At 43.3% G+C, this 13,874-nt stretch overlaps 1 protein-coding gene across 1 annotated transcript; it reads left to right on the forward strand.

Annotated features, from left to right (window-relative positions):
* The first annotated feature begins 1,489 nt into the window (after nt 1–1,489).
* SLC25A47 (solute carrier family 25 member 47) lies at nt 1,490–13,874 on the forward strand. The gene is made up of 6 exons (XM_024196451.2): nt 1,490–1,956; nt 9,150–9,193; nt 9,441–9,512; nt 10,073–10,255; nt 11,091–11,361; nt 13,556–13,874. Exons 1-6 carry the CDS (start codon nt 1,929–1,931, stop codon nt 13,834–13,836), a joined length of 879 nt encoding a protein of 292 aa, XP_024052219.1. The 5' UTR covers nt 1,490–1,928; the 3' UTR covers nt 13,837–13,874.

Consider the following 13,874-nt stretch of genomic DNA (forward strand, 5'->3'; position numbering starts at 1 on the left):
GAACTTCTCTGAATTAATCCCTGTTTGAGCTAGAGCATAATTTTTAGAAAAGCATCCAATCTTGATTTTAAAATTGCCAGTGATGGAGAATCTACCACACCCCTTGGTAAACTGTTCCGATAGTTAATTACCCTCACCGTTAAAAAAATGTGCTTTATTTCCTCTTTGAATTAGGTCTAGCTTCAGCTTCCAGTCATTAGATCTTGTTATGCCTTGCTTTGTCTGCTAGACTGAAGAGCCCACTATAGGTGCTTATGGTCTGTGATCGAGTCACCCCTTAGACTTTGCTTTGTTAAGCTAAATATATTGAGTTCCTTTAGTCTATCACTATAAGGCAGGTTTTCCAATTCTTTAATTATCATAGTTCTTCTCTGAACCCTCTCCAGTTTATCAACAGCCTTTTTGCATTGTGGACACCAGAATTGGATGCAGTGATGTAGTGCTGTGGTCGTGCAAATGCGCACAGATTAACTCAAAGCACCAGTTTCCAACAATGGAGCTGGACATTAGAGCTGGCTGGAAAAAATTATTTTGAATTTTTTTGGTGGGGCAAAAAGGGGCACATTTTTACTCACACACACAAAATGACCTGCTAATCAGGGCATTATTGAGTTCCAACTGCATGTGGATATGCCAAAATGGCACTGTCAAAAACACTGTTCCTGCAGGAGAATACATGCCGACCCTGGAGCCCCTTTAGCGCTTCGGGTCTGACACAGTTGGTGCCCCGCTAGAGTCATGACCACCGCAGTGAGCAGGAGAGCTCTGCTCCAGAGCCCCCTCAGCTACAGCATTCCCCGCCACCCCGAGCCGAACGTATAAACGTATACAGTTTACTCTAATCCCATCCTCGACTGTTGTTTTTTTCTGTGCCCTCCCAGAGTGCCCACTAGACTGAGGCTTTTTGTAGCCCCCTGTGCAGTAACTGACTAGAGGTGCTGCAGAATGCTACCCTATGAATGCTGTGGGAAGTCAGAGCACCCACTAGGCCTTGCAGGGAGAGGAAGGACATGTGCTCTGCATGGCCAACATTCAAAAAGTTGTCCTGAAGATGGGGCTCCCTGCTCCCCAACATGGTGGGCAGGTTTGTGGGTGGGAGGTTGGCACCTGTGGAGCTCAGGAACTGCTTCCCTGGAGGGGCCTCCTTCCCATTCCTTCTCCCATAGAGCTCCCACGCGAGAGGTCACCTCCTGGAGCTCCAGAGTGCTCTCCCGTTCAGAGGTTGAGTTTCCTGGTGTTTATGAGCACCACTCAGCCATGGCCAATCCCTTCATATATAACTGTATCCACCTCTGCTTTTAAGAGTTGGCAAGGATGAGTTGAGTGCTGTGCAAGGCTGAAGAACCAGGACCGTAAGTAGGAAGGTCAGGGTGAATGGCAAGGGAAGAGGGGGTGGCATGCTTTGCCTTTGATTGGGAAGGGAGTCTACTTTGAAATAGTGCTTGTGGGGGACTCTCCCAAAATCTCCACTCCTCTGTGTGTGTGTGTATGTCCCTGGGTGAGTTATGGAAGAGACCATCTCCTGCGGTTAATTAATACAACAGGGATGATGTGGCTGCTCCATGTTCAACATCATTGTTGTTTTATAAGGCCGGGCACCCAGGGATTTGCAGGGTAAAAGGCACTGGAATAGAAGTTTCAGGTCAATGTTCTGGTTCATTTCTTCATGGGATTATTTATTCACAATATTCTTGGAACCAATTCAATCTTTGTCTCTCCCTGCACATGCATAGTTCATCAAGTTTCCCCAGAGTACATAACCTCTGGAGGAAGGTGGAGTTAGCAGGGTTAGCTTTAATATATTATGAACTATATCATTTCCAAAGGACTTAAGTTGGCTTGTGCACGGAAAGGCTGAATTTTCCTCTTTGCCTCCTCTACAATCCCAACGTTTGATCAGGACAGTCAAAGCAGCAGACTCTGTGCAGATGGATTTCATTGCTGGAGCCATTGGAGGTAAATAAATAAGTAAAATGGTGTATGATGAAAGCTGTGTTTCCTATTAATTTAAAGGCAGATCCTAATGCCACAAATGGCAATGCTATAGTTGAGGGTCTTTCCGTGATTTATTGAGAAATCTCTTTTTTTAAAAAGTATTCTGTTAATTTAAAGAATCAGCAAACGTACAGAGCTGTTAAATGAATATAGTTAAACATATGGTTAGCTAAGGTGATTGTTCTGCAACGCCCAGTCTAATTCCAAAAGTATTAAGCAAAACAACATGAAAACCCACACGTGGCAGCAGGAGACAACAAGATGGAACAAATTGAATGCAGATCCTGGCAGACACTGCTGGTATGGTACAGCCTCAGTTATCTGATATCCTAGGCGGTCAGAGTAGGAAGAACTGAGGTCATTTCCAGTACAATTAATAGTGCAGAGAAATGACTGTTTCAATTAACAAGGAGGTTTGGAGGAGTGACATTTGGATAACCTTAGGTTGATCTTTATTTGCAGTTTCATGGGTTAATACTACACAGACTTGTTGCATAGCAGAAGTTGATCTGGGAGCAAATATTTTCCAATTTTTAAAAAAGGTACCGCTTAGTTTTAGATTTTTACAGGGTTCTTGTACATATGAAAGCTAGTTTTGTTTTAAACAATGAAATTTGGCAAGTGATCAGCAAAGAGTATGGTCTAATTACCTGGGAGATTTTGAAAGAGAAAAGCATTAAATGGCTAAGATTGATCAGAACTGGAGAAATGCAGTGTCATCGTTGCTAGAGAGGGTCAGACAAATTTGACATATGGCTGAGACATGCTACAAACAATTCCAACCAGGCGTCCAGATCCTCTGAACTTTGGCAGCCCTTTGCTGGTCAGTTCAGGAGAGGCTCATTGCCCATGTAGAGATTTAAATAGGAGAACATACTTAAGGTCTCCCTTTATGTAATAATTGGGAGGTACAGTGAGCCCTGTGGCATCCAGAATGACTGCAGGAGCAGGAGAGATAGATTTAGTCCCTTCATTGTGGTTCCCTTCCCTTCTCTGTACTCAGTCATCTCAGACTGTGTGGGGGTTTTGGGAGCCTGGGAACTGGAGAGCTTTGGTTGACAATGAGAAGTTGGGGCAAGGCTATGAAAGAGATTCTTTGAATCTTGGTACTGACTGCCACATTGGGCAGCAGCTGTGCAGTAAGTGCATTTCTGGCAATGGGAATGTGAGGCACTCAGTACTTGTTGGATCCTGCCCTACTCAGATGCATCAGGGGAGAGGGACATCCCTCTGGGGTTGTAATCAGAAATACTTTTGCTTATTTTAAATGCACCACATTGCTATGCGTACAGAATCCTCCTAGCTGCTACCTAAGGCAAACTGGCTGCTTTTCTATGATGTGCAATGCCTATAGAAAGCAAGCTCCTCTGAGATATTTTGTCCAGTACCTAGAGAGTTTGAATGTAAGTCAGTGGGAATTTTGTCTGTGCAAGGACGTCAGGGACTGGCCCAATGCCCATCATTACCAGTCTGATGTGGGAGATGCCATTATCTCTTTGAGGGGTGTTTTCCAGATCAAAGATTTCTTGGAGAACAGACACTTGTGGCTGACTTTCTCTGAGCCTTGGAATTGGTGTATGGCTTATGTTTGATTCTGACAAATGTTAGAGAGTTGAAGCAGGTTCATCTTGTGTATTTTCACATTTCCAAATATGTTGCAAACCCAGATGATTTGCATCAAACAACTAAAATGGCAACACAGCGTTTCTGTTTAATTAACTGCACTCCTAAGACCTTGATGTGTTTTCGCTTTTTGGAAAAGCCTGGCTCCTATTGGGGAATAGCAAAGAGGCGCAGCCCCCTTAAAATCCTGGCTGATGTCTATGGTGAAAATATTCAAGGTGATAAGTTATCTACAAGCACAAACATGCCCAGAACTGTTGTGCAGCTCCTCACACGTGCACGTGCACACACACACAACATACTGCACAGCTCCTCCCACTGCTGTTGCTTCGGAGTGTATCAAACTAGCTCAGAATCAAGGGAAGGTTTGAGTGCACAGTGACACAGTATGAGACGTGCCTGAGAGAAATCAGAGGATGCACAGTGCCTGCGCTTGTGACACCACATGTTGGCAACATGACACCAATGTAAACATGTCCACTGCTCAGAAAGATTTTCAGTAATCAGGACATGGGCTGGAGGTGCTAGAAAGCTTATCCCTTCCTTCATATATAACTGGGTCCACCTCTGCTTTCTGGCCTGCATAGTGCAGGTGCCCAGGCCAGGGTGGAGATGACTGAAAGGGCTCTTTTCTGCCTGAGGCATAGAGACCTAGTGTTCTCTTAGGCAGAAGGCAAAGTATGTCCGGCATTGCTCTGTAGCCTTCAGGGAAGTGTGACCAGTCAGCTGTGGACATGTCCTGGCTCCACTGCCAACTGCTACCATCAATAGCTAGTGCTTTATAAACCAACCACACACTGCGCAGGGTTAGAAAAACTTCCCTTATGGGCAGGTTATTCTATAATTGTCCATTAAGGGACAATACACTGGATCAGATGAACCAGGGGTCTGACCTGGTATAGCAATTTCTGTGCTCTACTGCTCCTTTGCAGAACAGCCATAAGGAGATCTTCAGAGCTTATCTTCCTGCCCCAGCACCCATGAGCCAGTGTGGTTGCTTCTCCCTGTGCCTTGTGCTAGCAAGGCCAGGATTTCACGTATAGCTATTGCAGTCAGTTGTGTTAATATAATTTGTCTTCCACTATGTTATTTTTTCATTGAAGATCACCTGCACAGTTTGCTTCTTCTCGATCCATATCCTCACAGGACCCCTGGCTATGTTACATATCAGGAACTGCTGGTGCAGGGGAACACAAGTTGCTGTGATAACTGTGTACATCCCCCGCCCCCCCCTAAAAAAAAATCCCAGCCAAATTAGGCACAAAGACAGGGACTCAGAAGACCTGGGTTCTGTTCCTGGCTTAGCCACTGGGTGACATTAGGCAAGTCACTTCACTGCTCTGTGACTCAGTTTCCCCATATGTAAAATGAGCATAGTGATACTGGTCTCTTTTGTAAAGTGCTTTGAGATCTACTGATGAAAAGCTCTATATAAGAGCTAGGTATTATTAAAACCCAGACAGGTCCTCAACTTGATTTCACTGTTTATCTTCTATCCAACCTACAGCAGCCAGGCACCACTTTACTGAACAGAGTCTTTCTATAGGTTCTGCCTCCCTTATGTGTTCTATACAGAGCTGCTCTTGTTTGGTTCTGCTGTGTAAACAGTACAGCCAGCTCATGCTATTACTGTCCAGGGCTGTTTATATAAAGTGACAGAGTTCACAGCATTGCAGCCGTCCACAGCCTTTGATAAACCTGACTGGACACCTCCGATGTGTAAAAGCTTCATGCCTTGGGTGCTTAGTCCCTTCTCAGGAGACTAAAAAGCACACCTGGAATTTGGTAGACTTTGGGGCTCGTGGTGCAGAGAGGAGCCAAAGTGAAAAATGCCAAGGAGGGGTATCCATGTGGCTAACTCCTCTGACGTCTTCCCCAGTCAGAGGAGTCTAGCCAGAGCAGCAGTCAGTCTGGCATTGAGGAAAAGCCTCCGGCCTTGCTCAGATTTCAACCCTGCCCAGGGATGTGGGGAATCCCTTTACTGACTCCTTTCCCCACTTGCTGGCCTCCTGGGGCAGAAGCAGATCTTCCCCCTCCCTGCCTCCAGCTGACACCATTCTCTCAGGAGGGGAGGAAGCAGAAAGAGCCCAGCAATGCAGGCATCTCCACTCTCTCCTCACCTCCTGTGACAACAGGGCGGCTCCTGGGCACAGGAGTTGGGGTTGTCAATACTGGGGTGCAGTGGTGGGGCAGCCTCCCGCTCCCACGTCACCTCCGTGATGGAGCTCAGCTCAAAATGGGACCCGGAGGACATGACATCAACCGAGGGCCCTAGGCACATGAAGAAATAGGGCCTTCTGTGGCCCCCTTCATGGTGTCCCCTCTCCTGCCGCACACTTGGGATGGTGGAGGAAGGGATGGCTGCCTGGACCCCTTCTCAGGAAGAGCAAGAGAAGCAGTGACTCTCTCCTTCCTGGAGAGAAAAGCGGGGCAGCAGCAGGACCCTACAATAATGACTTTAGGAAGTGGGGTGTACCGGCTGGGTTCCCTGTACTCTTCTCCTGCCTTATGTGGCCCCTGGTGGAGGTGGTGTTGGTGGGGCCCTCAGAGCAGTGAGCCAGGCCGGTTAAAATTTTGCTCAGTGAGATTTTTTTTAACGAACAACCCCAAAACACTGTTACCACTGTGGTAACACTTTTTCCTGATTTTTAAACTTCCCCTGCCTCCCCGTTTCCTATTAAAGGAATTAAAAAGTGAAAGTGTTTGTTTTCCCCCTACTTTCTCTCATATTCCTCCCCTTTTTTCCCATTAGAATGGCGGGGGAGGGAAAGTCATAAAAACAAAACAAAGTTGGGGTGGGGGGAGAACACACAAAGTTTGCAAGAGCTTTTTTGTTTAGTTTTGAGAAATTTCATTTTGGATTATTTCTTTGCGCGATGAAAAAGGTAGAAAATGTTGAACAAACCAAACCAAAACAAACAACTCTCTCCCTCCCGACATTTCCTTCTACCCTTTTTGTGCAAACAAACACAAACCTTGAACCAGTTCTGGCAATGGGTTGTGGAGAGAACACCCCACTGAGATGCTGCGGGCAGGTCACAGCCCCGCTCAGAGCTATCTATTGTTTATTGTTAAGGCTGTCTGCAGACTCAGGTAGATAGCACTGCATTGGTTATATGTCAGGGCACATTTTCAACTTTTCTTGAGGGCTAGAAAATACTTTTTTTTTTAAATGAAAGCCTAGATTCTGATGTAATTACAGAACGCCAAGAGCTCTCAGGCTAATAGTATCTATGTCTTATTCTAGCCCAGGGCAGGAGGAGTCAGGGATCAACACAATGTGTACCTAAACTTCAGCCTAATTCACAATTTATTTGCCATTGCTGCTGTTACTCAGAGGAGCGAAACAGCAGAGAGTTTATGAATGTTCCATGGCCTTGGAACAGCATGAGGGACTGAGTCCTTCCCCTTCCCACAATGTACTTTACATATAAAAAGTTGTTTTCTGACCTATTTGTTACTGCCTATTGAACTTTCCCACTGCACAGATTTGATGGAGAGGCTGGCTGGACCATGCACAGCAATTAAAATAAAGGGTTTTTTTTTTTTTTTTTTTTTTATTTTAGCAAGGATCTTTTAAAGTTTTTCCAGGTTTTTCGCAATGCACTACAGGATTAGCTGTTGGGACCTTGGTGACTCACTCAAGCAGACACTGTGTACTTCACCATGTAGCAGTGCTAGTCAGTTACCAAGATGGCCTTGTTATTTCAGGTGAAATGTGGCTTGTGCAATGACTACAGCGCCCAACGCTAACTTTGTAAATGAGCTGAATTACAAACTCCTCTTAACTGGTGAACCTCCAGGAAACAGATCAGTGTAATTTCCCAGCTCCCTGAAAGGGCTTATACAATACATTAAGACAACTAAATCTGTTTTCAAAACAAAAGGACTGGCCACTATAAATGTCCCATTGAAACGGCTCCATTGTCACTGAGACGGATTTCCTTTGAGGTCACATGCAGTTCATGTATTAACCAGAAGTTAGCTATTCAGTCGGCTGTAACATCAAAAAATACTTTGCATTGATGTAGTGTCATTCAACAGAGGAGTGAGACATTTAGAACCATTGGCTGAGAAATATGGTGAACATAATGGCAGTAATGAAATTCTATTTGTTTTTGTTAAGTAAAGAAACCTACATGAAAACTGTGTGTCTTGTCACTGCCCACCCGCCCAAATTGTGACAGCAACTTTTCCTCCTAGAATGATTGAGCTTCCATCTTTAGTGATTATTTTAAGCTCTAGAAATGTTCCTGGGTTTCTATATTTGGGGCAGACAAATCCCTGTTGAATGTTAAAAGCGATGTCTTTGCTGTCACACCATGGTAATAAAGGTCAGCTGGTATCCAGACAAGCTCTGTTGACCAGCCTGACTTTGTGCATACCCCATCATTAGTCCTCCTCAGCACTGTCACAGTGGGGTGACACTTGAAGCTTGCCAAAGCTGAAACAGCAAGGGCAGTTTAGCCTAAGGTCAGCTCTGCCACGCTGATTTGCAAAGCAGCCATTGGGCTTGTGCTGTATGTTGTACACACTGTTACTGCCCTGACATTGCATCACATCACAGTGCAGGGATTCTAAAATCAGCTTGGCTCCTTTTCAAGGGCTGTTTCCTGGTTAAGCATTAATCCTTTGGTTTTGTTCATCTTTCTTTGCACTGTCGTGTAGCTGTTCACTGCACATGTAAAACACACTATTGCTTTATGGGCTCAATCCTGGAAGGTGCTGGGTGCCCTTAACTCCCATTGAGTAGTTTAGTCTGGGGCTTCATATGTGGCTCTTGAAGAGTGCCCATAATGTGTTCCAACTTTGCCCTATGAAGTCATAGAATGAAATCACTGGCTACCTCCGCTTAGATCAAGATGGAGTCTTGCTGGCTAGAACCTGTAGCCTGTAAACCTCAGTTAATATCTGAGTGGCTTCATTCTTTATTACTTACTACTTCTGGTGCAGTAGCATCTAGAGGCTCCAGTAGGGGTTATTCAGTAACATCTAGAGGCCTACGTGTTGCCAAGGGAGGGGAAGCCACAGTGTGCTGCGTAGGAAGGCTTGGTCCTTGCCCCAGAAAGCTTACACTCTAAGATGAGAAAGGACATGCAAAAAGGCAGGGGACTAGGAAACAATCAACTATTTTCTTGACATCTCCTGTTAAAACTCCCGACACAACTAAAGTCCAATGTCAACAGGGCAGCCCACAGCCCATGACATTAGCACTGTGCATAGCGTATTCCTAGCAATGTTTGTTACTTTTTCGTTTACAATCCTGGCTTGCACTATGCTGCTGTTACCTCTGGGATGTTCCCTTTGCCACTCCAAAGTTTTTCTTTTAATTTGTCTCAGCCTCTCTTTTTTTGCATCTTGATCTTTGGCTTAAAACTTTCTGGTTACCTACAAATTAGAGATAGGGTATCAAAAACAACTTGTCTTTCTGGAACTGACTTTCACTGAAATTCATTTAATGACTTCCTTTGCATTAGGAAATTGGTCATTATGTACATTCTTAACCTTGTTTAATAAAATATCTGTTTCAGGTGGCTTAAGTGTTGCTGTGGGTTATCCACTGGATACAGTAAAGGTATTTGTTTTAACTTTACTTCTAAAACTTAACTTTTTGCTCTTGCCTGTTCTTCTCCATTTGGTAAATCAGTGATATAACTGAATGCTGTAAATTTTTCTTTCAAATTCTTTATACAAAAGCGTTCTATAATTAATATCTGATAGTATCTGCTGTCTGCTTGAGAACAAGATTCTACTGCAAATAAAACCGTGTGGCATTAATATATTCGTTAATATTTTCTGAATATGATGTCCTTTGCTTATAGGTGAGAATTCAGACGGAGAGAAGCTATAATGGAATTTGGCACTGCATTCGAGAAACATACAAAGCAGAGAAAGTAAGTACATGCCTCTGACGAAGTGGGTATTCACCCTTGAAAGCTTATACTCCAATACTTCTGTTAGTCTATAAGGTGCCACAGGACTCTTTGTCGCTTTTTATACATCCAGACTAACACAGTTACCCCTCTGATACTAAGTACATCTAGTTTAATACATTACATTTATCATAAAAATGAGTGTAACAACCGGAACAATGATCCTGTGAACCCACTTGTTAGCAGGTGCTGAGCTGCTAAGTGTGTCATGCTGATTCATATTGCAAGCAGCCCATCAATTCCACTCTAGATAGAAGGGAGGAGAGATCTCAGAAGTAATCAAAGAGAACCTAGGGTCTGGACTGGTCAACCCTGAATGGGGACTGTACAAACAGCCAGCCCTGGGGAGAAGATTTAGGTTGAACTTTATTTTATTGTTAAATTGTTAAGAAAGCTAACTGCAGGCTGAGGGTGACTCTACAGCGAATGGATTGTGTTTTAGAGCAGACTGGATAGGGCATTTGCATAAGTACAAGCTATTTCCTTTCTAATCGATTCTTTCTCTCTCTCTTTCAAACTAGGCATGGGGATTTTACAAAGGCATGTCATTGTCAGTCTCCACAGTGTCGCTTGTTTCTTCTTTTTCATTTGGGGCATATAGAAACTTCCTTTATAACATCTGCAGATTAAGATATGGCACTTCAGACGTGAAGCCATCAAAGGTGGATATTTCTGTTGCTGGATGTGCTACTGGTGCTGTTCGGGTAGGTAAATCACAAAAAAGACCACAAAGAAAGGTCCCAGTTCTATATATGTGAGGCTGGAAAGATAGTGAATAGCTTTTGTTCAGTCCTTATAGGAAGGTCATTGGAACCCACTGTTTATAATAACCCTTTGGAATCTTGCAACAGAATTAAAAAAAAAAAGAAGTTCTACTCTTCCTCTGTTGTGCCCACATGCTGGTTTGGTTTGGCTCAGTCTTGCTGGGTGTCTGACATTAATCTTCTTCTCTAAAATAAAAACAAAGTATTTAAAAAACACATCACAAATTACATGTATATGTTTCCTTGCCCCATCTGGTGGACCATTCAGTAGATAATTTTTCATAGCAGATCACATTGTATAGAGCAACTTAATGCCCAGATTAAGTCAGGGAAATCAAATAGCAAAGATTTCTCATCTCAGTTTAATTTCTAGCATTGTTTATGACAGTGGTTCCAGGCCACTGACACATGTACTAGGACTCGTATAATGTACTGTTAGCTTAGGATTCCCTCCTTTCTTCCCTAATGGCCTGACTGCGTGTTCCTATTCTTCAATACTGCACTATGCCCCAATGCACCACTTTTGCCTGCCTGTCATTACACTGTGTGCTCCTAACTCATGCTTAGGCAGCTCCAAACCTTAGTCTTGCAGTTGCTCTATGATGATTCAGAGCGTGCTCACTTGAATTGGAGGAGGATGGGCTTGGCTAGCTTTAGGCTGTAAAACTGCTACTGTTGCCTGGAAAAGTCAAGTGTGATTGATTCATTGGCTCAAGAAGGATAATGATGTTAATCCAAACACCGTGAAAAGTTATACGTTCTTTTAATTTTCCAGGTGGTGCTAATATCGCCTACCGAAACAGCTAAAGTTCGAATGCAAACTCAGAAGCAATCACATTACTCAGTTACAGCTTCTCACCTCTCCAAGCCAAAGTATCAAGGACCTGTGCATTGTCTGAGGATGATAGCAAAGGAGGAAGGTTTTGGGGGTCTATACAAAGGTTGCTCTGCATTACTGTGCAGGGACTGCCACTCATTTGCAACATATTTCCTAACCTATAATATCCTGTGTGATTGGTTTACTCCAGCTGGAAAAAATAAACCAGGTATGTGGAGAAAACAGTTCAGGATTGCCTACAAAAATAGGTTCGTTTATATTGCATAAACAGGGGAGGCATATTTTGAGTATACATTCTTTTTACCTATCTCCTGTTGTGCATTGGTTTTCAACCACAAAGCTTACAATTATTGCATTTCTATAGTACCATTCATCCAAGTGGCTCCCAAAATGATTTACTTACTGAATGTACAAACTATATATAGTGAAATCTGTATGAGGTGACTATTTTAAAGTATCAACAAGTCTTTCAGTATAGTTTTGATCACCCTTTAATTAGACCCTGCAAGCTAAGTAAAGTAGGGTGGGATTCCTTGAATAAGTGACATGTAGTGGTTACCCAAAACAGGCTTCCCAGTCAATAGGAATCACATTGCTTAAGAATAAATGCAGCTACGTCTGGGATGAAACAGGACACAGATTTAAAAATGCAAAACAATCTAATTAGAGTCGTCTAGGATAAGAAGCAAAGATTGTCATATTTATTTGAAGATGCAGAGGCTATTTACTATAAGTAGACTGGAACTGAAATTTGACTAAACATGTTGGGGATAACACCCCTACTCTTAGATGATGTGCTATGCAGTTTTTAATGACTGCTAGGGGTTGGAACCATCCAATTTATGGTAGCACAGTATCCTGCAGTAATACATGGGGCACTGGTTCTGTACTAAGGGGTTAATCATACGAGGTGCCAAGTGGCCTCAACTCTCATTTGAATAAACCCTTTAACAAAGGATTTAATTCAATCAGAGAGAGTGGCAGGCCCTCAGTCTCTTTAAGGCTTGGGGTTTTAGAGAGAGGAGGGCCAGCTAGTGCATCATATCCACCACTTCTTGCAGGCTATGAGTCTTCCTTAAGCAATCTCCCATCCGGGTTGTGTTGCACTCAACTCTGCTTGGATTGTGAAATCAGAACAACTTCATTAGACTGTAATTATTCCAAGTGTAGCAATCTCTTCCGTACACTCGGAATGCTTAGTTCCCAAGCCATGCACCTCCTCTTCAGATAGCGATGGGGAGGACTTCCAGCAAATGAGACAAAACAAGCGTTCTACAGCCCGCAGCACTGCATGCGCTACATGCCCAGGCTGAAGTTTGAAAACAAAGGCCTTTGAACTATCCCAGACACAGAAACAAAAAATGTCTTAAGTTTCCTAAGAGGCAAATAACCCCAAGATGACTACAAAATGCCTCCCCCCTCTGGGCTAAGCCAATCTGCGAGAAGTTTCAGCAAAGAAGATTATTCTTGGTGAGAAAGTTATATAAGCAATTGGAAACAGGTGGTGGACCCCAGCTGCAGAGGCACTGAACACCTTGGAGTGGCAGGCTCCAGCTCAGTCTTAACTATAGTGTCTCAAAACCAAATACTACCTTAAACTAGGTAAGGCGCCCCAGCCACCTGACTTGTTGCTACATGAAAAAATGAATATGCTGTGAAATTAAAAGGTAGCACATTTAAAATATTGGAAACATTGGAACTATATATAATATACAGGTGCTAGATATCCAGCAGAATTTACTACTACAGGCAATACAGGATAGTAGGCTTGCTATCTAGAGTAAGAAGTTACAAGGCACAGTTTTGTTAAGAACACAACTTTGTCTTTGGGCAGGAAGGAATTCCTTTTTCTCCTTCCCAAATTGCATAAATGGTCAGGTTCATTGTAGAGTCGTTTCACTTTATTTCAGCATCAGGTCAAGCACTGGTCACAACTGGAGGCAGCATCTGAAACTTGATGGTGTATCAACAGTGCTGTTTGAATGGTTATACAGTATAAATGGACTTGCATACTGTAGTGATGGGAACAATACAACCCCCTAGAAAGCCTAGAATGATCTGATATGGCATGATAAATCCAGTGGACTGGCTGAGGTTGCTAGAACTCTAGTTGAAGTCAGTGGAAAGTCTGCATGAAGAAACTCTGATCTCACGTATACGGTTGTAATTCTATTGACATCAGTGGAGTTACTTCTGATTTGGACTGTTGTGAGGTCAGTCACGCTGTACAAAACTAATTTTTAGTAAAACAGTCTCTTTCTGCAGTTTTTCCTCTTCTCCTAAAACTGTTCACAGTGTTATATTTGAACGAGTAGCTGGAAAAAGTCTCTCTGGAAATGCTTACCGCTCTAGCATTACCACACTCCGGTTAACTACTCCTACTATTGGTTCTCTTTTTGCAGACATACTGACTGTGCTTATTTCTGGTGGCTCTGCTGGAGTGTTTGGGTGGGCCGTAGCTACTCCTATGGATGTAATTAAATCACGGATGCAAGTAGATAACTTGGGCCAGCGCAAGTACCGAGGACTCATACACTGCATCCGAGTAAGTGTGAAAGAAGAAGGAATAAGAGTTCTTTTCAAAGGACTTGGATTAAACTGCATTCGTGCTTTTCCAGTGAACATGGTGGTGTTTGTAACATACGAAGGTGTAATGAGACTTGCAGAACGTCTTATGAAGTAAAAGCATGTTACATCACTCGGTTCTAAGGTGGCTGCTTC

This window comes from Terrapene carolina, unplaced genomic scaffold, assembly GCF_002925995.2.
Source record: "Terrapene carolina triunguis isolate 2854851 unplaced genomic scaffold, T_m_triunguis-2.0 Scaffold96, whole genome shotgun sequence".
Lineage (NCBI taxonomy): Eukaryota > Metazoa > Chordata > Testudines > Emydidae > Terrapene > Terrapene triunguis.